The sequence below is a fragment of the Brachyhypopomus gauderio genome, chromosome 3 (assembly GCF_052324685.1).
Source record: "Brachyhypopomus gauderio isolate BG-103 chromosome 3, BGAUD_0.2, whole genome shotgun sequence".
NCBI lineage: Eukaryota > Metazoa > Chordata > Actinopteri > Gymnotiformes > Hypopomidae > Brachyhypopomus > Brachyhypopomus gauderio.
The window spans coordinates 13,950,586-13,973,019 of record NC_135213.1 but is presented as its reverse complement, the minus strand read 5'-3'; the positions used below and the strand labels follow the sequence as shown (position 1 = coordinate 13,973,019).

General features: G+C 40.8%; 1 protein-coding gene and 2 long non-coding RNA genes across 3 annotated transcripts; all 3 read left to right on the top strand.

The window, feature by feature from the left end:
* Positions 1–1,799: 1,799 nt before the first annotated feature.
* On the top strand, positions 1,800–2,855 carry LOC143510367 (uncharacterized). The gene is made up of 5 exons (XR_013129961.1): positions 1,800–1,815; positions 1,928–1,981; positions 2,151–2,273; positions 2,425–2,596; positions 2,719–2,855. It is a non-coding gene; the product is annotated as an uncharacterized LOC143510367 (long non-coding RNA).
* Positions 2,856–7,174: 4,319 nt separating this feature from the next.
* Positions 7,175–8,229, top strand: LOC143509736 (uncharacterized). The gene is made up of 5 exons (XR_013129756.1): positions 7,175–7,190; positions 7,303–7,356; positions 7,525–7,647; positions 7,799–7,970; positions 8,093–8,229. It is a non-coding gene; the product is annotated as an uncharacterized LOC143509736 (long non-coding RNA).
* Positions 8,230–12,507: 4,278 nt separating this feature from the next.
* LOC143509735 (cartilage intermediate layer protein 1-like) lies at positions 12,508–13,648 on the top strand. The gene is made up of 5 exons (XM_076998565.1): positions 12,508–12,629; positions 12,938–12,971; positions 13,040–13,060; positions 13,217–13,388; positions 13,511–13,648. Exons 1-5 carry the CDS (start codon positions 12,618–12,620, stop codon positions 13,629–13,631), a joined length of 360 nt encoding a protein of 119 aa, XP_076854680.1. The 5' UTR covers positions 12,508–12,617; the 3' UTR covers positions 13,632–13,648.
* The last annotated feature ends 8,786 nt before the right edge of the window (positions 13,649–22,434 follow it).

Genomic DNA, 22,434 nt, shown 5'->3' with positions numbered 1-22,434 from the left:
ACCTCCTGCCTAACCAGCTATGATGAAGGATCAACCCACTTCCCTGACTAACTAGTTGTGGATGAAGGATAAACCCACTGCCCTGGACCCTCTCACCGCCACAAATTCTCCCCGAATTCTCCCCGGACTACTATTACCATCAAGACGTTTAGGACTGAATAGGAATTACATAGAGAACTCATGTATATAAATGCTAGTGGTGGGCCGTTAACGGCGTTCGATAATGTGATACTCTTATCGGGCGATATAAAAAAAAATATCGCCGTTAATCTATTCTTAAAGTTGGGTTGGGAACTGGGTCAAAATAGGTAAGCAAACTGATGACATCCACCTTGATAGTTTAGCTCGATTGTATTCCTAACCAAATTGCACAGTAGGGGGCGAGAACGAGTTTTCAAACCTGTGAATTACCACCCACAACAAATCGCACGAGTGCTTACATGGATGCAGCCACGAAGCCGCCAGGTTTGCTTCATGGAAAATTCATTTTTAAGAAGCTTCCTAATGGAGACATTGACAAGACTAAAGTTGTTTGCACCTTATGCAATGCGGGATTAGTTTATTGTAGGAGTTTTACCAGTCTGACGTACCATTTAAACGCAAAGCACCCGTTTGCTAATGCTTCTGACGCTGGGTCAAGCACTGATGCAGCCCAGGGGAAGAGTCGCAGCAGGGGAAGAGGTTCCCCCGCTGAGTCTTGGTTCCTCTCAAGGTTTCTTCCTCATCCTCTTAGGGAGTTTTTCCTTGCCACTGTCGCCGTTGGCTTGCTCACTGGGGGCTTGGACTTGAACGCTTGTAAAGCTGTTTTGTGACAACAACTGTTGTAAAAATTGCTATATAAAAAATTTTGATTGATTGAACAAACCATTAGAACACCTCTGGTATCCATCTTTGTGTGAGATTCTCCCCAAGCGTAACAGGGGAAGAAAGAGAAAATCTGTGGATAAGAATCTTTTTTCTTCTGAAAACACAGTTTGTAACTCCCATTGATGAGAAATCTTGCTAACTTCACATAAATGCACATGAAGTCTCTGTTAAAGTTCCTTTAACAAATTGTAGTTCTATACCCACAATGGGGAGCAGAATGTTTCATGAACTGTATCAATCAAGTATAACCTAATATTCAAGCGTAATGTAAAACAAGTTCTGCGGTCAAAATTCTCCTTGCATTCTTCTGTTGTGTCCATTTTACTGCCTTTAATTTCATGAGTCATCATTTTGTCATTGGTGACTTGTTCAAAAACATATCAATGTGCACATGCATGCTCTTTTTGAGGACAGACTCATTCACATTACATATATGGCTCATCTGCAATTAAGCTTGTAAAAAATTAAGATTTGATCTGAGCAATATATCAGAATTAAAACAATGTGTAGTAAAATGCAAATATTGCACCACATTCTTATAAATAGTAACAGACTTAACATTAATCAAAATAACCAGGTGCAAACCACACAAATATTTATTCCCCCCGCCCATTTTTCTCATTTGTCTAAACTACTCGGTTTTTGCCCCTTGAGCCCCGACCTCATTCTACAAGGGCTAAACCATTCATCCTAGATGGACAGGTATACAGAGTTACCAATATGCAACATCCTAAATACGTGTCACAATCACTGTTATATTTACATCTATCTATAGCTATTTTCTCTATCTCACTGCTAAGTATAGTTTTTTATCCTAACTTTATTTAATGAATGCCCTTCTACAAACAGGTACATTCAGCATGCTCCCCTGATCCCAGAACTCAAAGGATTCCTCCAGTCCATACAAAAGAGCAGAATGGACCACACCGTTACAACCGTTGACTTTGGGTAAGTGTAGGACTTTTTTATTTATTTAAATAACCTAATTTGTGTGATTTTTTTTGTTATTGATGATGATGCTCTGGCTTATGCCTACTGATATCATGTTTTATTTGTGTAGCTGTGTATTGTGCCAGTGGTGTGTAGATTTAAACCTGCCACCATGAAGGTGTTGGTGAGTCGGATTTTTTGCTTATACTGATGCTGATTTTTGAAACTGTAAACACCTGTATCGGCTTTTTTGGTCAACATTACATTTGTTACAAGCTTTTTGGTTTATTCTTCTTGTGTGATCTGTAACTGTTGGGTTATGAATTTAATTTTTTTTCTGGGTTTTATTTTAGATTCTCTGTATGATGCTGACCATTCCTAGCACTGGTAAGTAACCTCTCTTTTACAGAACTCATTGAAATACTTGCACTGAAATACTTTGCTTTGTCTTTCAGCAGCTTTGCTGGACCGCAGGGGTAAGCTCCAATCTGATGTCTTGATTATTTGGGCTACATGTAGCTGGGCAATCAAGCTGACTTGCATACCATGCAGTTTAAAGCTTTCATTTTAAAAGCTTGATGTGATCCTTGTGTCCTGTATCAGTTCTGCTCATCTTCCTCTATCTAGTGTGTTACACTCAGTGGTTTGACTGTGATGACCCTAGTGGGACTGGAGACTGGGAAACACTAGAAAACCTTGAGATGAAATACCCAGGAAAGATTTGCCAAAATCCTTTGGCCATTGAGGCTCAAACCCTCTCTGGTGTACCTGCTCAACAGACAGGACAAGTGATTATACAGTGAGTGTACCTTTTTGAAGAAACGGATTAATTGCCATTGTAAAAATGCACCGCATGTGGAGTAGATTCTAAATGCCATCAAGCAAGCATATAATACCGTGTTTGTGTTTGTGCTTTGTCAGCCAAGACCTGCTTGTGGGCTTTATTTGCTTGAATTCTCAGCAGAAGAAGAAGCTCTGTCTCGACTACAAGGTGCGCTTTCGATGCCCGTGTCCCTGGCTCTGGGAAATGCCTGCAAATTAAATCCCATTGTCTCCAATTGAGTTGTCTTGGTTTTTCATCCATTATGAAAATTGCATGTTCTCGGGGTTTGCTGTGCCCATCACACAAGGACTCTCCTCTCTCTTATTATTATAAGTGATATATAAAAACCATTCTTTAATTCAAAACACAATACTTGTACTTTTTAGAATAAACTACTTGCAATACTTAAGTACAAAAAATGCTGAATACTTCTGTACTTCTACTCAAGTTTTTTGATAGAGTACTTTTACTCAAGTATGGGTCTCTAATACTTTATACAACACTGCAAAAGAGCAATATACTACCCTGCTTAAATTGCACTTAAATCAGCACAGAAGTCAAACTTCAGGGATAAAATCGGCAGCATAAGTGTTACTCATCTGCTCTGAAATTAACAACTGCATCAGCCTTTCAAGAGTAAGACAACTGGTGGCCACAGATTATTACTCCACCGTTTCTGCCCTATGCCTTAGTGCTGTAGTTGTGCATTTTCCAAGTGTTTCTCTTTACTGCTGGTATCATGAGGCAGAACCTCAGACAGGTTGTCCAGCTCCTCTAGGGTGGTGCATCCACATGTGCTGTCTCAAGGAGGTTTGCTCGTCTCCCATCACAATCTTGTGAGCAGGAGGGAAGAATCGGGATATAGGACAAAATTGAAGTTTTCCTTTTGTGCCCAAAGGCCACAAGACCACATCTAATGATAAATCTCACAGACTACCCCATTACACCTGGCTCAGTAGCCAAGAATCTCGGCGTCACACTCAACTCTGACCTATCATTTGAAAAATACATAGATAATACTACTAGTATAGCTTTTTCTACATCTCCACACCATTGCCAAGCTAAGAAATGCATTATCACAGCATGATTCAGAAAAATTGGTACATGCCTTTGTTGGCTCCAGTTTAGATTTCTGTACCTTATTACTGTGAGGATGCTCATATAGGAATCAAAATAATCTTCAAATAGTTCAAAATGCCACAGCCAGAGTTCTGACTATAATTAGAAAATTTGATCATATCAGGCCAGTCCTATGAGCCCTGCATTGGCTCCCAGTTAAATTATGAAATTCTTCTACTGATTATAAAGTACTGCACAAGCTTGCTCCTGATTACCTCCAGAAACCTATCTCTATTATGAACCACCACGTCCACTAAGATCACAAGGTGCTGGCCTCTTATTAGTTCCAACAATTAATAAGGTAACAGCAGGGGGAAGAGCCTTTTCTTATAAGGCCCCCCGAACTATGGAATAACCTTCCAGAATGTGTACGAGACTGACATGGTCTCAATCTTTAAGTCTAGGTTGAAAACGTACATATTTTGTTTAGCGTTTGGTAATTAATGTGATAGAGGTACTGATGCAGGGGTTCATGGGTGAAGAGTTTTATGGTAAACTGGGGAGCTGATGCTGTCATCCCTTCACTGCACGTGGTCACTCAAGTTTGTGGACGGTGTAGTGAATGGACTCATGAGCCAATATCTCCAAAGTCCGTATTACCTTCTGGTTCTGCCTTTTTAGCTAGGCTATAATAATTTAATTTAATGCCAGAGTTACTGCCACACTCTAGAAATGTTTAAATTTCATCTGTCCCACATATAACAGCAGGGGGAAGAGCCTTTTCATATAAGGCCCCCCAGCTTTGGAACAACCTTCCAAAATGCGTACGGGACTCTGACACAGTCACAATCTTTAAGTCTAGGTTGAAAACCCACCTTTTTGGTTTAGCGTTTGATAATTAACATCCCCCCCTTAGATAAAGGTACAGATCCAGGGGTTCATAGACGAAGGGTTTTATGGTTGACTGGGGTGCTGGTGCTGTCGTCCTGTCACTGCTCGTGGTCACTCAAGTTTGTTGACAGTGCAGTGGATGGATGCCATTGTCTCAGAATGCCCCCAAGCCTATGCTACCTTCTGGTTCTGCCTTTTTAGCTAGGCTGTAATAGTTTAACTTAATGCCGGAGTTGCTGCCACACTCCAGAAATGTGTTTAATTTCATCTGTCCTCATACAGAGCTAATTTTCCCTGTTTTATTTTCTCCACATGGCTGCCCGCCTGCTCGAGGAAAAATGAGATGAGGAGAGACAAGCGAGTTATCCAGTGCCAGCCACCTACTGCCTGACCGGATAAGCCTACACCATGATGGACAATACTACATCTTTTCCTTTTCTTTATTTCTTTCTGTCTAAATTGTTGTTGTCATGGTGACCGGTGTCGGCCAGAGGAGGATGGGTTCCCCCCCTGAGTCTTGGTTCTTCTCAAGGTTTCTTCCTCATGCAAAAAACTAGGGAGTTTTTCCTTGCCACTGTCGCCCTTGGCTTGCTCACTGGGGGCTAGGACTCGGCACTTGTAAAGCTGCTTTGTGACAACAACTGTTGTAAAAAGCGCTATATAAATAAAATTTGATTGATTGATTGATATGATCCCATACAGAGCTAATTTTCCCAGTTTTCTTTTCTGTATGTCTGCCCACCTTCCAGAGAAATACTGAGACAAGGAGAGAAGAGCCTTTTCCAAGATTCATCCTGGGCCAGCCACCTCCTGCCTAACCAGCTATGATGAAGGATCAACCCACTTCCCTGACTAACTAGTTGTGGATGAAGGATAAACCCACTGCCCTGGACCCTCTCACCGCCACAAATTCTCCCCGAATTCTCCCCGGACTACTATTACCATCAAGACGTTTAGGACTGAATAGGAATTACATAGAGAACTCATGTATATAAATGCTAGTGGTGGGCCGTTAACGGCGTTCGATAATGTGATACTCTTATCGGGCGATATAAAAAAAAATATCGCCGTTAATCTATTCTTAAAGTTGGGTTGGGAACTGGGTCAAAATAGGTAAGCAAAGTGATGACATCCACCTTGATAGTTTAGCTCGATTGTATTCCTAACCAAATTGCACAGTAGGGGGCGAGAACGAGTTTTCAAACCTGTGAATTACCACCCACAACAAATCGCACGAGTGCTTACATGGATGCAGCCACGAAGCCGCCAGGTTTGCTTCATGGAAAATTCATTTTTAAGAAGCTTCCTAATGGAGACATTGACAAGACTAAAGTTGTTTGCACCTTATGCAATGCGGGATTAGTTTATTGTAGGAGTTTTACCAGTCTGACGTACCATTTAAACGCAAAGCACCCGTTTGCTAATGCTTCTGACGCTGGGTCAAGCACTGATGCAGCCCAGGGGAAGAGTCGCAGCAGGGGAAGAGGTTCCCCCGCTGAGTCTTGGTTCCTCTCAAGGTTTCTTCCTCATCCTCTTAGGGAGTTTTTCCTTGCCACTGTCGCCGTTGGCTTGCTCACTGGGGGCTTGGACTTGAACGCTTGTAAAGCTGTTTTGTGACAACAACTGTTGTAAAAATTGCTATATAAAAAATTTTGATTGATTGAACAAACCATTAGAACACCTCTGGTATCCATCTTTGTGTGAGATTCTCCCCAAGCGTAACAGGGGAAGAAAGAGAAAATCTGTGGATAAGAATCTTTTTTCTTCTGAAAACACAGTTTGTAACTCCCATTGATGAGAAATCTTGCTAACTTCACATAAATGCACATGAAGTCTCTGTTAAAGTTCCTTTAACAAATTGTAGTTCTATACCCACAATGGGGAGCAGAATGTTTCATGAACTGTATCAATCAAGTATAACCTAATATTCAAGCGTAATGTAAAACAAGTTCTGCGGTCAAAATTCTCCTTGCATTCTTCTGTTGTGTCCATTTTACTGCCTTTAATTTCATGAGTCATCATTTTGTCATTGGTGACTTGTTCAAAAACATATCAATGTGCACATGCATGCTCTTTTTGAGGACAGACTCATTCACATTACATATATGGCTCATCTGCAATTAAGCTTGTAAAAAATTAAGATTTGATCTGAGCAATATATCAGAATTAAAACAATGTGTAGTAAAATGCAAATATTGCACCACATTCTTATAAATAGTAACAGACTTAACATTAATCAAAATAACCAGGTGCAAACCACACAAATATTTATTCCCCCCGCCCATTTTTCTCATTTGTCTAAACTACTCGGTTTTTGCCCCTTGAGCCCCGACCTCATTCTACAAGGGCTAAACCATTCATCCTAGATGGACAGGTATACAGAGTTACCAATATGCAACATCCTAAATACGTGTCACAATCACTGTTATATTTACATCTATCTATAGCTATTTTCTCTATCTCACTGCTAAGTATAGTTTTTTATCCTAACTTTATTTAATGAATGCCCTTCTACAAACAGGTACATTCAGCATGCTCCCCTGATCCCAGAACTCAAAGGATTCCTCCAGTCCATACAAAAGAGCAGAATGGACCACACCGTTACAACCGTTGACTTTGGGTAAGTGTAGGACTTTTTTATTTATTTAAATAACCTAATTTGTGTGATTTTTTTTGTTATTGATGATGATGCTCTGGCTTATGCCTACTGATATCATGTTTTATTTGTGTAGCTGTGTATTGTGCCAGTGGTGTGTAGATTTAAACCTGCCACCATGAAGGTGTTGGTGAGTCGGATTTTTTGCTTATACTGATGCTGATTTTTGAAACTGTAAACACCTGTATCGGCTTTTTTGGTCAACATTACATTTGTTACAAGCTTTTTGGTTTATTCTTCTTGTGTGATCTGTAACTGTTGGGTTATGAATTTTATTTTTTTCTGGGTTTTATTTTAGATTCTCTGTATGATGCTGACCATTCCTAGCACTGGTAAGTAACCTCTCTTTTACAGAACTCATTGAAATACTTGCACTGAAATACTTTGCTTTGTCTTTCAGCAGCTTTGCTGGACCGCAGGGGTAAGCTCCAATCTGATGTCTTGATTATTTGGGCTACATGTAGCTGGGCAATCAAGCTGACTTGCATACCATGCAGTTTAAAGCTTTCATTTTAAAAGCTTGATGTGATCCTTGTGTCCTGTATCAGTTCTGCTCATCTTCCTCTATCTAGTGTGTTACACTCAGTGGTTTGACTGTGATGACCCTAGTGGGACTGGAGACTGGGAAACACTAGAAAACCTTGAGATGAAATACCCAGGAAAGATTTGCCAAAATCCTTTGGCCATTGAGGCTCAAACCCTCTCTGGTGTACCTGCTCAACAGACAGGACAAGTGATTATACAGTGAGTGTACCTTTTTGAAGAAACGGATTAATTGCCATTGTAAAAATGCACCGCATGTGGAGTAGATTCTAAATGCCATCAAGCAAGCATATAATACCGTGTTTGTGTTTGTGCTTTGTCAGCCAAGACCTGCTTGTGGGCTTTATTTGCTTGAATTCTCAGCAGAAGAAGAAGCTCTGTCTCGACTACAAGGTGCGCTTTCGATGCCCGTGTCCCTGGCTCTGGGAAATGCCTGCAAATTAAATCCCATTGTCTCCAATTGAGTTGTCTTGGTTTTTCATCCATTATGAAAATTGCATGTTCTCGGGGTTTGCTGTGCCCATCACACAAGGACTCTCCTCTCTCTTATTATTATAAGTGATATATAAAAACCATTCTTTAATTCAAAACACAATACTTGTACTTTTTAGAATAAACTACTTGCAATACTTAAGTACAAAAAATGCTGAATACTTCTGTACTTCTACTCAAGTTTTTTGATAGAGTACTTTTACTCAAGTATGGGTCTCTAATACTTTATACAACACTGCAAAAGAGCAATATACTACCCTGCTTAAATTGCACTTAAATCAGCACAGAAGTCAAACTTCAGGGATAAAATCGGCAGCATAAGTGTTACTCATCTGCTCTGAAATTAACAACTGCATCAGCCTTTCAAGAGTAAGACAACTGGTGGCCACAGATTATTACTCCACCGTTTCTGCCCTATGCCTTAGTGCTGTAGTTGTGCATTTTCCAAGTGTTTCTCTTTACTGCTGGTATCATGAGGCAGAACCTCAGACAGGTTGTCCAGCTCCTCTAGGGTGGTGCATCCACATGTGCTGTCTCAAGGAGGTTTGCTCGTCTCCCATCACAATCTTGTGAGCAGGAGGGAAGAATCGGGATATAGGACAAAATTGAAGTTTTCCTTTTGTGCCCAAAGGCCACAAGACCACATCTAATGATAAATCTCACAGACTACCCCATTACACCTGGCTCAGTAGCCAAGAATCTCGGCGTCACACTCAACTCTGACCTATCATTTGAAAAATACATAGATAATACTACTAGTATAGCTTTTTCTACATCTCCACACCATTGCCAAGCTAAGAAATGCATTATCACAGCATGATTCAGAAAAATTGGTACATGCCTTTGTTGGCTCCAGTTTAGATTTCTGTACCTTATTACTGTGAGGATGCTCATATAGGAATCAAAATAATCTTCAAATAGTTCAAAATGCCACAGCCAGAGTTCTGACTATAATTAGAAAATTTGATCATATCAGGCCAGTCCTATGAGCCCTGCATTGTCTCCCAGTTAAATTATGAAATTCTTCTACTGATTATAAAGTACTGCACAAGCTTGCTCCTGATTACCTCCAGAAACCTATCTCTATTATGAACCACCACGTCCACTAAGATCACAAGGTGCTGGCCTCTTATTAGTTCCAACAACTAATAAGGTAACAGCAGGGGGAAGAGCCTTTTCTTATAAGGCCCCCCGAACTATGGAATAACCTTCCAGAATGTGTACGAGACTGACACGGTCTCAATCTTTAAGTCTAGGTTGAAAACGTACATATTTTGTTTAGCGTTTGGTAATTAATGTGATAGAGGTACTGATGCAGGGGTTCATGGGTGAAGAGTTTTATGGTAAACTGGGGAGCTGATGCTGTCATCCCTTCACTGCACGTGGTCACTCAAGTTTGTGGACGGTGTAGTGAATGGACTCATGAGCCAATGTCTCCAAAGTCCGTATTACCTTCTGGTTCTGCCTTTTTAGCTAGGCTATAATAATTTAATTTAATGCCAGAGTTACTGCCACACTCTAGAAATGTTTAAATTTCTAGAAATGTTTAAATTTCATCTGTCCCACATATGATCCCATACAGAGCTAATTTTCCCAGTTTTCTTTTCTGTATGTCTGCCCACCTTCCAGAGAAATACTGAGACAAGGAGAGAAGAGCCTTTTCCAAGATCCATCCTGGGCCAGCCACCTCCTGCCTAACCAGCTATGATGAAGGATCAACCCACTTCCCTGACTAACTAGTTGTGGATGAAGGATAAACCCACTGCCTTGGACCCTCTCACCGCCACAAATTCTCCCCGAATTCTCCCCGGACTACTATTACCATCAAGACGTTTAGGACTGAATAGGAATTACATAGAGAACTCATGTATATAAATGCTAGTGGTGGGCCGTTAACGGCGTTCGATAATGTGATACTCTTATCGGGCGATATAAAAAAAAATATCGCCGTTAATCTATTCTTAAAGTTGGGTTGGGAACTGGGTCAAAATAGGTAAGCAAACTGATGACATCCACCTTGATAGTTTAGCTCGATTGTATTCCTAACCAAATTGCACAGTAGGGGGCGAGAACGAGTTTTCAAACCTGTGAATTACCACCCACAACAAATCGCACGAGTGCTTACATGGATGCAGCCACGAAGCCGCCAGGTTTGCTTCATGGAAAATTCATTTTAAGAAGCTTCCTAATGGAGACATTGACAAGACTAAAGTTGTTTGCACCTTATGCAATGCGGGATTAGTTTATTGTAGGAGTTTTACCAGTCTGACGTACCATTTAAACGCAAAGCACCCGTTTGCTAATGCTTCTGACGCTGGGTCAAGCACTGATGCAGCCCAGGGGAAGAGTCGCAGCCGCCCGAAAACAGGTTAAATATACTAAATGTTGGCTTAAATTTCAAATCTCATGTTTAGCTGAATAAACATGTTATCAACCCCTTTTAATGTACAGTATGTAGGCTTACATATTCATGTTTGACTGAATATGCCCTATTAAAGTATGTAGGCATACAGTACTATTTTCATGTTTAACTGAAAAAACCGTTGAACACGAGTACATTTTATTGAGCATGTTTGTTTTTCTTCAAGTATCAAGGTAGAACAGCTTTCTCAAGCAGTCATTGATGCATTTTGAAAACAGGAGATGAGCCCCTGGTCTAATGCACCCTCTGTATTAAGAAACCCTATCTCAAAAACTGACTTTTAGTAGCACGCATATTCTGAATGAGCCATTTTAATCTAGATTAATTTCAAGATTTCAGTGAGATTAATCTATATTTAAAAAATGTATCTATGCCCACCCCTAATAAATACACACAATCACGGACGTAATTTTGGGGGGGGACGGGGGGGACATGTCCCCCCCACTTTTTCAAAAGCCGGCTTTGGTCCCCCCCAGTTTTTACGGTTAAAACCAAATATTTAAATAGCGATGAATCTATGTCCCCCCCCACTTTTGAAATCAAAATTACGTCCATGCACACAATGATGAGATTTTTTTTATTCTTCTCATCTTTTCTTTGTTTTTCTATCTCTTTAATTGTTGTTATGGTGACAGGCGTTGGCCAGAATAGGATGGGTTCCCCCGCTGAGTCTTGATTCCTCTCAAGGTTTCTTCCTCATGCTCTTAGGGAGTTTTTCCTTGCCACTGTCGTCGTTGGCTTGCTCACTGGGGGCTTGGACTTGAACACTTGTAAAGCTGCTTTGTGACAACAACTGTTGTAAAAAGTGCTATATAAAAAAATTTGATTGATTGAACAAACCATTAGAACACCTCTGGTATCCATCTTTGTGTGAGATTCTCCCCAAGCGTAACAGGGAAAGAAAGGGAAAATCTGTGGATAAGAATCTTTTTTCTTCTGAAAACAGTTTGTAACTTCTATTGATGAGAAATCTTGCTAACTTCACATAAATGCACATGAAGTCTCTGTTAAAGTTCCTTTAACAAATTGTAGTTCTATACCCACAATGGGGAGCAGAAGGTTTCATGAACTGTATCAATCAAGTATAACCTAATATTCAAGCGTAACGTAAAAGTTCTGCGGTCAAAATTCTCCTTGCATTCTTCTGTTGTGTCCATTTTACTGCCTTTAATTTCATGAGTCATCATTTTGTCATTGGTGACTTGTTCAAAAACATATCAATGTGCACATGCATGCTCTTTTTGAGGACAGACTCATTCACATTACATATATGGCTCATCTGCAATTCAGCTTGTAAAAAATTAAGATAGATTTGATCTGAGCAATATATCAGAATTAAACAATGTGTAGTAAAATGCAAATATTGCACCACATTCTTATAAATAGTAACAGACTTAACATTAATCAAAATAACCAGGTGCAAACCACACAAATCTTTATTCGCCCGCCCATTTTTCTCATTTGTCTAAACTACTCGGTTTTTGACCCTTGAGCCCCGCCCTCATTCTACAAGGGCTAAACCATTCATCCTAGATGGGCAGCTATACAGAGTTACTAATATGCAACATCCTAAATACGTGTCACAATCACTGTTATATTTATATCTATCTATAGCTATTTTCATCTCACTGCTAAGTATAGTCTTTTATCCTAACTTTATTTAATGAATGCCCTTCTACAAACAGGTACATTCAGCATGCTCCCCTGATCCCAGCATCCAAAGGATTCCTCCAGTCCATACAAAAGAGCAGAATGAACCACACCATCATAAAAGTTGACTTTGGGTAAGTGTAGGAGTTATTCTTTATAGTCTAATTTGAGTGATTTTTTTTTTTGTTGTTGTTGATGATTATCTGACTTTGGCCTACTGATATCCTGTTTTATTTTTGTAGCTGTGAATTGCGCCAGTTGTGTGTGGATTTAAACCTGCCACCATGAAAGTGTTGGTGAGTAGGTTTTTTTTTTTGCTTATACTGATGCTGATTCTTGAAACTGTAAACACCTGTATCAGCATTTTTGTTCCACATTACATTTGCAACAAGCTTTTTGGTTTATTCTTCTTGTGTGAGTCGGATTTTTTGCTTATACTGATGCTGATTCTTGAAACTGTAAACACCTGTATCAGCATTTTTGTTCCACATTACATTTGCAACAAGCTTTTTGGTTTATTCTTCTTGAGTGATCTTTGCTGGTGTAGAATGTGATGTGTACGTGATGGGTTATGAATTTATTTTTCTTCTGGATTTTCTTTTAGATTTTCTGTATGATGCTGACCATTCCTAGCGCTGGTAAGTAACCTCTCTTTTACAGAACTCATTGAAATACTTGCACTGAAATACTTTGCTTTGTCTTTCAGCAGCTTTGCTGGACCGCAGGGGTAAGTTCCAATCTGATGTCTTGATTATTTGGGCTACATGTAGCTGGGCAATCAAGCTGACTTGCATACCATGCAGTTTAAAGCTTTCATTTTAAAAGCTTGATGTGATCCTTGTGTCCTGTATCCTGTATGTTCTGCTCATCTTCCTCCATCTAGTGTGTTACACTCAGTGGTTTGACTGTGATGACCCTAGTGGGACTGGAGACTGGGAAACACTAGAAAACCTTGAGATGAAATACCCAGGAAAGATTTGCCAAAATCCTTTGGCCATTGAGGCTCAAACCCTCTCTGGTGTACCTGCTCAACAGACAGGACAAGTGATTATACAGTGAGTGTACCTTTTTGAAGAAACGGAATAATTGCCATTGTAAAAATGCACCGCATGTGGAGTAGATTCTAAATGCTGTCAAGCAAGCATATAATACCGTGTTTGTGTTTGTGCTTTGTCAGCCAAGACCTGCTTGTGGGCTTTATTTGCTTGAATTCTCAGCAGAAGAAGAAGCTCTGTCTCGACTACAAGGTGCGCTTTCGATGCCCATGTCCCTGGCCCTGGGAAATCTCTGAATATTAAATCCCATTATTTCCAAATGAGTTGTCTTGCAATTTTTTTTAATGGATGAAAAACCATGTTCTCGGGGTTTGCTGTGCCCATCACGCAAGGACTCTCCTACCCTAAAGTCTTGTTTCACTAACCTAGCACTTGGGAGGGTGTGTTCTCTGCCGTATGGTGCAATACATTTGTGAAATGTAAATCTCTTGAAACCCAGTGGTGTGCAGTACAAATCTGGTACCCACTCTACTTACTTTTGGTGTATGAGCAAACTTGCCTACCAAGAGGAGTTGCTACAGAATTGTAGATGGGGAGAGTTTGTCAAAATTGCCTTTCTTCAAAGGAAGGAAACCTAGCATGTATGCTGAAGAGAAATTGTGTACATCCAAGTCAGTTGATGCTTGACACTGTTCATGTAGATGTTGAGCTTGTGGTATCAAGTTTGTGCATCTGAATCATGCCCTCACAAGATTAGGGATGGTCACAAAAGAGCTTTATACTACCCTGCTCAAATTGCACTTAAATCGGCACAGAACAAGTCAAACTTCAGGGATAAAATCGGCAGTGTCGAATCGTGAGTGTCGCTCATCTGCTCTGAAAGTGACAACTGCTTCAGCCTTTCCAGAGTAAGACAACCACTGGCCACAGTTGACTACTCCAGTTTCTCCTCTATAGTGCTGTAGTTTCTCTTCACTGCTGGTATCATGAGGCAGAACCTCAGACAGGTTGTCCAGCTCCTCTAGGGTGGTGCATCCACATGTGCTGTCTCAAGGAGGTTTGCTCGTCTCCCATCACAATCTTGTGAGCAGGAGGGAAGAATCAGGATGCAGGCCATTATGTGAGGGCTGGAGAAGGTAATGAACCTGAAAGCAGGCGCACTGCCAGGGCCCTACCAAACATCCTCCAGTGGACTACGTGTGCTTGTTTCAGACCAAACTGTCATGGATGTTGGTGCAAGTTCTTTGCTTCTACTGCTAAACTGCATGTGCACCTTATTGGCATCATTTTTCATGAACTTTAAAGGTTGTAGACCAGTCCATGTAGTAAAAATAATTTAGTCAAATTTCCTTTCATTGCAAAGTCCCTGCAGCCATACTAAGTTTTGATTAGTACTGCTCTTTGATACTAATGTGCCCTATTAGCAACCAAGAATATGTTTTTAAATTACGTTTTATTCTATTAAATATTTCACCACACCTGCTCCCAGGGCCGGCGCTGGGGGGGCTGAGGGGGGCATTGCACCCCCCAAATTGTCTTTGCCCCCCCAACCACAATGCAAGCAACGGCTATTTTTTTAATTATCTCTGAACCAATCACAAAAATGCATTTTGCTTTACAGCGTGAAGATATTTCGTTGCTTATTCCTGATTGGCTCTTTGAGTCATATAAAAGTCGGCAGACCGCCCCAAACAGTTCAGTTCGGCATAGTGATGGGATTTTCGGCTCCATTTTGAGATGTGGCTCTAATGGCTCTTCTTACTGTGGAGAGCCGGCTCTTTTCGGCTCCCAAACGGCTCCCCATATATATTTTTTACATTATTAATTAATAGCTCAAACCTAATTTTATAACATTTTGTTTCATTATTGACATTGTTAAGCACTTGTGATGAGTAAAAATGCTGCATAACAATGCTTTATAAATAAAATTTTTACTATAACCAATTATTAAATTATGACAAAATAGAACACAATACAGCTTGGCCAATTGCCTGCCGTTTCCACAAAAAAAGTGGAGACTATTTTTCTTAGTGTTTTCCCACCACATTATTAACTGAAAGCTGTGTGTGATTGGTCAGATGTATGGAGCACACGCTTGACATGCGGGCAGTGGAGACATTCTTTGCAGTGTTGTCCGTAACGATATGTGGTAGTATAAAGAAACACCCCTCAAAAACAGGGGAAGGAACATTTACCTGACGAAAATTAATGTTGCATTGTGTTCCAGGTTTGAAAAGTGCTAAAGTAGGCTAAAGTACTTGAAAATGTAACTGTATTTTGTTTCACAACAAATAGATGTCTGACTGAATCGATGTGATAAAAAAGCGAATTATTTCGAATAATTTCGAGTATATGTATAAATATTTAGGTTTAAGGTGCTGAGAAATATTGAAAATGGCCTATTTCAATATTGAAAATTGACGTACAAGTGCTTGAATTCCACCTTGTAAAGGTGTATGAACCCGGCATACATAACTTTGTTCATTGCGCTGAAGAGGTGCACGACCTCGCTTCGCACCCCTCCTCACGCAGGGGCGGAGCCACCGCGATTGCATCATTTTCGGCGCACGGACCCTCACGCTGGTCACGACGTGCCAATTATGCTTAGGCACCGACTGAGGAAATAAACTCTCCGCTCTCTACCACTGGCCGAAGCAGAGCAATACGTGCAAGGAGAGGGAGAGACAGCGAGGCACCAAAGGACAAATAAAAACGATGTTGGAAGAAAAACTGTGGCACTGTGGCACTTGCAGAGCACAAGCGCAATACTGAAGGAAAAAGCGGCTCCCAAATAGGATCCTAAAACGGCTCCCATTGTGGAGCCGGTTCCAATCGTTCACTTCAAAGTCATTTAGTCATGAATTTAGTTTTTTGGATTGAGTATTTATGTTTTTTTGGACACAGAGATGTATGAGTATGTTATGCTGTACCGAAAGCAAATTCCACCAACTTGTTGTGTGGTCATTAATAATAAATGAATGAATGAATGAATGATTTCCCTGACGAATTTTAATGTGTTTCAGATTTGAAAAGTGCTGGAATTTAGGGTAAAGTGTTTGAAAATACTTTAAAGTGTAACTACTTCGTTTCACAACAAATATCTGTCTGACTGAACAGCTCTCTTGTATTACATTACAAATACGAGCCTCTTGTAATTCCAGGACGAAACAGGAGAGAATGTGAAGACGTTAAGATTGAGTGTTTTGAAAATGTGATAAAAAAGCGAATTATTTCTAATCATTTCGAGTATATGTATAAATATTTTAAATTAAGTTTAACGTGCTGAGAAATATTGAAATGGACCTTGAAAGTGATGTACAAGTGTTTTAATTCCACCTTGTAAAGGTGTATGAACCCTGCAAACATGACTGTTCATTGCGCTGAAGCGCGGCGCGCGCACAAAGTTACAAAATTCGAGAGGTGCACGACAGCGTGATGAGAACACTCATGAACAATTGTGCAAATGTGAGATGTGTCGACTGCTACAGATACACGTGTGGCAAATGTACCAGGGAGATACCCTGGCAGTGCCAGGCATGTTCTGACAGACTGCTGAGTGACTGCTGAAGTGCTAGTCACACAAGAAGGACATGCCACTCACACACACACACACACACACACACACACACAGCCCTGCACTGCAGCCTATTGTAAATATGTGTGGAATTGTTTTATTCCTTGTATTTTTTGTATAATTTTATGGCAATAATAAAAAGCATGGAACATAAAAAAGCATGGAAACATAACAGTTGTTCTTTTGTATGTTTCTCATGCTGAAATTTCAGTCCTCCTGACTTAGACACAAATGCTTCTGGTCATTGCTCACATGTACCTGGCTATAAAATTTCTAATTTTCTATTTAAAATATAAAAAAATAATTTATTGTTTGTGCTTTGTTGCTCAGATAAAACTAAACTAAATACAATATATAACCTTTATATTATAAAATACAATAAACTAAATAGAACTAACTAGAAACTAAATGGCTAAACTCAATGGAAAACAACAATTAGTTGTGAGCTGAAGCATGCCCCCTCCTGTGGTGCGCCAGTAATGGCCTTATTTACAGGACAAAAGTGCCTGCTTACAGCTGATAATAGGGTGTTAGCTAAAATCCTTCAGTTCTCTCGACCCTTCTCTGGGTTCCGATGGTAGAAGTGTTGAAAGACCCTTCTCTGGGACTTCTAGTGTTAATGGAAGGACTAGTGCCTGGTAGGCGTAATAACACTTTGGCTCTTGAGAGGTGCCACGGTTGAGACGTCATCAGAATGGACCAATCGGATAGCTGGTATGTCAGCTGAGCTAGTAAACACAAGCAGACGTCGTTGTAGCAGCGCGTTGATCCAGCGGTACCGAAGAATAGGAAATCTCATCCGAAAGTGTTCAAAAAAAGAAATCTTCGAAACATAAGATTTGTTACATGCATATATCGTCTGTTAAACATGAGGAAATACAGAATTTCACCAGCACAAAGTGGAATACTTATCGAAATAGTCTTCGGCAGTGGCTAGAGTTGCGGGGCGAGTGCAGAGACGTAGCAGAAAGTTTCAAACACTCTTGAACTGGATTTGAAGAAATTCCCGATGACGCGGGTTTACATCCCACATGTAACGGAGGTGTATTGACCAGCGAGAGATCAAAAGAACTAAACGGCGTCTCGTGCGAGAAACAGAGAGGGGAGATGACCAACAGGACCCCCAAACTACTGGGACTACTCCAACCAGGACACTTCGGTCCAGATCAAGCCTCTCCATCTCGAGCTCTGGCCCCGTTCTTCCTGACATCTGCATCATTTGCAAGAAAGGCTGCAAATTTGTCGTTGCGGGTGGCAGACGCCATAAAGAAGCTTTGACAAAAACACAGACTTAACACTTAGCACCATTTTTACAACACCACACCACCAGGAAAAATGAAGTCTTCATTTTTTTGCCTGCCTATTTATTCATCCTTTGTTCTTTTCTTTTGTACAAGGCAAGTTGCAGGAAGCTGCTGAAATGAAGGATGACCAGAGCGTCCTCATTCACATCAAGGACAGAGACTGGAAGATGGAAACCTTCAAGTGACATGATGACAAGAAATCCAACCCCTCATTCTGTTCTACATGTCATACACTGTGTGTGTGTGTGTGTATGTGTGTGTGTGTGTGTGTGATTTTACCTCTATTCTATTTGTGTCATTCCTTTTATTATGGTTATGTATATACGTATATAAGTTTATGCCAGTTTATGTGTATGCCCTCATTGTTTTGATAGTTTTTTATGTGTTGTTAGTGAATAAATGAATACCTGAAGGGTCCTTATTGATAATTATTGATAATTACAATTATTTCCATTTATTTATAAAAATGACAACATGAAAAGGTAACCTTATCATCCACTTGCTCCAGTTGTTTGTTCTATAAAGCACTGCTTGGAATTCATTTAGCCCCTGTTACAAACACATGGATGGCTATCAATAATTATTGGAATTATTTCCATTAATTGATCAACTGACAACATGAAAGGTCACTTGCATAATTGTGATTTGTGCTGTAAATAGTATTAATTTGGCCCAAATTAACGCACTATCATTAAATAGTGCGTTATTGTATATAAAGTGGGCATAAAATAATATTAATCAACGATATTTTTGATAATTATTTTATGCCCACTATAAAATTATATTTTGGGAGATTTCTTTCTGTAGGTTATATTTGACAGCACTAGGCAGGTTGTCATTTTTTCCCGTTTGTTGTCGTAAATCGGTTACGTGATTGGTTTAGCGCGGTCACGCGGTGTCTTTTGACGTCAAAATCGTCATTCAGCGTGAGGAAAATAGTTCTTCAGAAAACATCTCGGTTCAAACAAAGTACAGGATTCTGTGACGCGAAACTTTTTTGGTAAGTGCAATATAACTTGATCAATTTTATCAGCTAACGGGCATGTAGTTCGGAGATCGCGGAGCGGATCAGAACGAAAACGGGGTTCACCTTACGGCCTATTTGTGATTTTTCCGCTTTAACTTCGGGCAGATAGCAATTAAGTGTCCTACCTCATGGCAATAAAAACACTCACGGACATCAGAATTGGTTGTCCGATCCTCACTTTCCGTTTTAACATCCTTCCGTGAGGTCTGTCGTTCACGCCGACCCGAAGGAAAAACCAACTTGTGCGTAAGCACAAACTCATCAGCCAGTACAGCGGCCTCCGTTACGGACGCAACTTTTTGCTCATTTAGATGAACCACAAGCTTTTCCGATGCACACTTTTTGAATTCCTCGAGTAAAATTAATTCCTTGAACTGGTCTAAAGTACTGACTTTACACGCCGCACACCACTTTTCCAACAAGGCTGTTTTTTCTCTTGCGAACTCTACATAAGTTTGAGTGGACGATTTAACATGACCACGAAACCGCTGGTGATAGGCTTCGGGAACTAGTTCATATGCTCTTAACACCGCTGTTTTTACAGTATCGTAATCCAAACTTTGTTCTAATGTCAGGGCAGAACAAATCTCTTGCGCTCGTCCAACTAATTTGCATTGCAACAATAGAGACCAAGTCTCTGGGCCACTGCAGCGTGGTTGCAATACGCTCAAACACAGGGAAATAAGTATCCACTTCGGTTTCCCGAAATAAAGGCACAACAGACAGATTTTTAGTAATGTCAAAACCTGGCAAAGGTGGAGAAGTTACTCTACGAGGAGCAGGGACAGGGCATGACGGACTAGAACTATTAGGAACTAGAGGAACAGGAGAGGGAGATCTAGAAAGAGGATTGTGACCACGTCGCGTCTCAAGCTCCAACTCCAACTCATGTATTTTTATATCCCTATGAGCCTCTAATTCTAAAGCCCGTACACGTTGTCGACTCAACTCCAGATCCAACTCCTTCAAACGGAGCGCTATCACAGGATCTTGCAGCGAGGGGCTGACGTCAGCGGCGTCTGCGACTTTAACAACGTCAGCTGATGCCATACCGTCCTCGTCTTTGTCAGACGCCCCCACCTGCGCTGGAAGAACCTGACGCTGTACCAACTCTTCATAAAACACCGACTTTATAACCCGTTTAGTGGCTGAACGCGATACTTTAATATAAAAAAATTCCGCTACCGTCAGCAGATCGTCCTTACGACACAAATCGAACTGCTCTACCGTAGGGAAAAGTGTAAACTGCTCAAGCTTGAAACGCCCCGACATAACGAAAGCAACTTGCCAGAATCACGACGCCCAAAACCAACAAACCAAACACGCCACCACCAAAAAAAAGAGAAAAAACGCAGAGGACGAGCCCCCAACTGTTACGGTCCCCCACCGTCTAGGTACTGAGGGAGTACATTGTAAATAACGGCAAAGAAAAACGGGTAATGAAATGAATAAAAGTGATGTTTATTGCGTACATACAACTGGGGTTGTGGCGTTGGAAATCGGCAGCTCCAAAAGAACAAAAACAACAAAACCTTCCCGTCAACGCAAAATACCTTACCTACACACACACACATAAAGAAAAACACAAAACTCACCTAACTACCTACCTACAACAATACAACAATAAAACAAACGTCAAAGAGAGCACCGACTCCCCCCATTCTCCTAATACACTCTACAATTATAACTAGATGGAGATGGATATAGATATAAATATAGTTGTGTATCTAATTGTATCAAGGGCAACCAACACAATATAAACAAACTCCCAGCATAATGCAAGTCTGGCAAAGGGGAGGTATAAGCGCCGCCATCATCCAGGGCTCCGGTGGCTTTACACAGGCCAAAGGCCAATCAGGAACAACTTGCATACGTAGACAACTCGTAACCCAGGTGGACCGACTTGACGGATGATCAGGGGCGGAGCCAAACCTGCAAAACACACATAACCCACAAACGACCACGCAGGGTCGTAACAATGCCGCTCTTACACAAAAGTAGCTGAATAAAAACATTAGAAGAGCCATGACTTTAGACATTTTTAAATCAAACTTTAAAATACTTCTCACTTAGTTATTCTGGAACTGCACTTTAATGTTTTTTTTTCCTTTATTGCACGTATTGCATCATTTGTACATATATATATAATGTACAAATGATGCAATACGTGCAATAAAGGAAAAAAAACATATGTGGCAAGTGTAAATTGTCAGCGGAGGGGAGGTGTAAATGGACACAAATTATAAACTCCTTTATAATCGTGTGTCCTGTCATCAATAGAAAAATTAAATAAATAAATATTGCGTCCTGCTTTAAAAACTGGATTTGTATATCTGTCACATGCTGCATGCCGGCGTGATGTTGGACACGCCCCCACGTGACGCGATGCTGGCGACTCGGCGACGGAGAGCGATTTTATATGGCGTCAAATCCAAGTCAATAATCGCGAGCGCGGAAAATCATTTCGCATGAGCAAAAATGCTCTTGCGCGCGCGGAGAGAGCTTCCTAGCGCGAGCAAAACTACTCTCGCGCAAGCAAACCGACTCTCGAGGAGAGAGTTGCTTGCGCGAGGAAAATTTGTCACACCCTTGTGACTACCCGAGCCGTACACCCTGCCCGATCCGTACCGAGCATGCACGAGAAAATGTGCGCATGCGCGTTGCGATTGGCCCAGGCACGTATCGGGCAGATATTTTGCGCATGCGTTAACATTTTACGACACCTTTGTAAACAGTTAAAAATAATAATAGTAGTAATAACAATTAAATAATAATAGTAATAAAATAATAATAAATTATATTTATTATAATTGTAACTGCGGATATATACTGTCACGTATGGCTACGCCCCCTCTCCCCGCTGTCACTCCGTCTCTGTTCCTCGTGGTTCTGTTGTTCCGTGCCTGTTTATCCCGCCCCGCTCTTTTGTCTCCGTGATTCCCTGTTTGTTACCACGCCCCTGTGTCATTGCCGTCACCTGTCCCTAGTTTAGTTCAATGTATATAAGCCCCCGAGTCTCCCTTGTCCTTTGTCTGTGTAACGTACTGATCAGGCAGACAAGGATCCAAGTGTGGATAATAGCCGCTTTTATTGAAACAGCAATTACGGAGTGATCAAACAGGCGAGTAACTCTGTTCAGGGGGTGTAGTGCAGGAGTGATGTGATCGTAGTCAGGACAGTCCAGGGTCACGCCGATGAGAC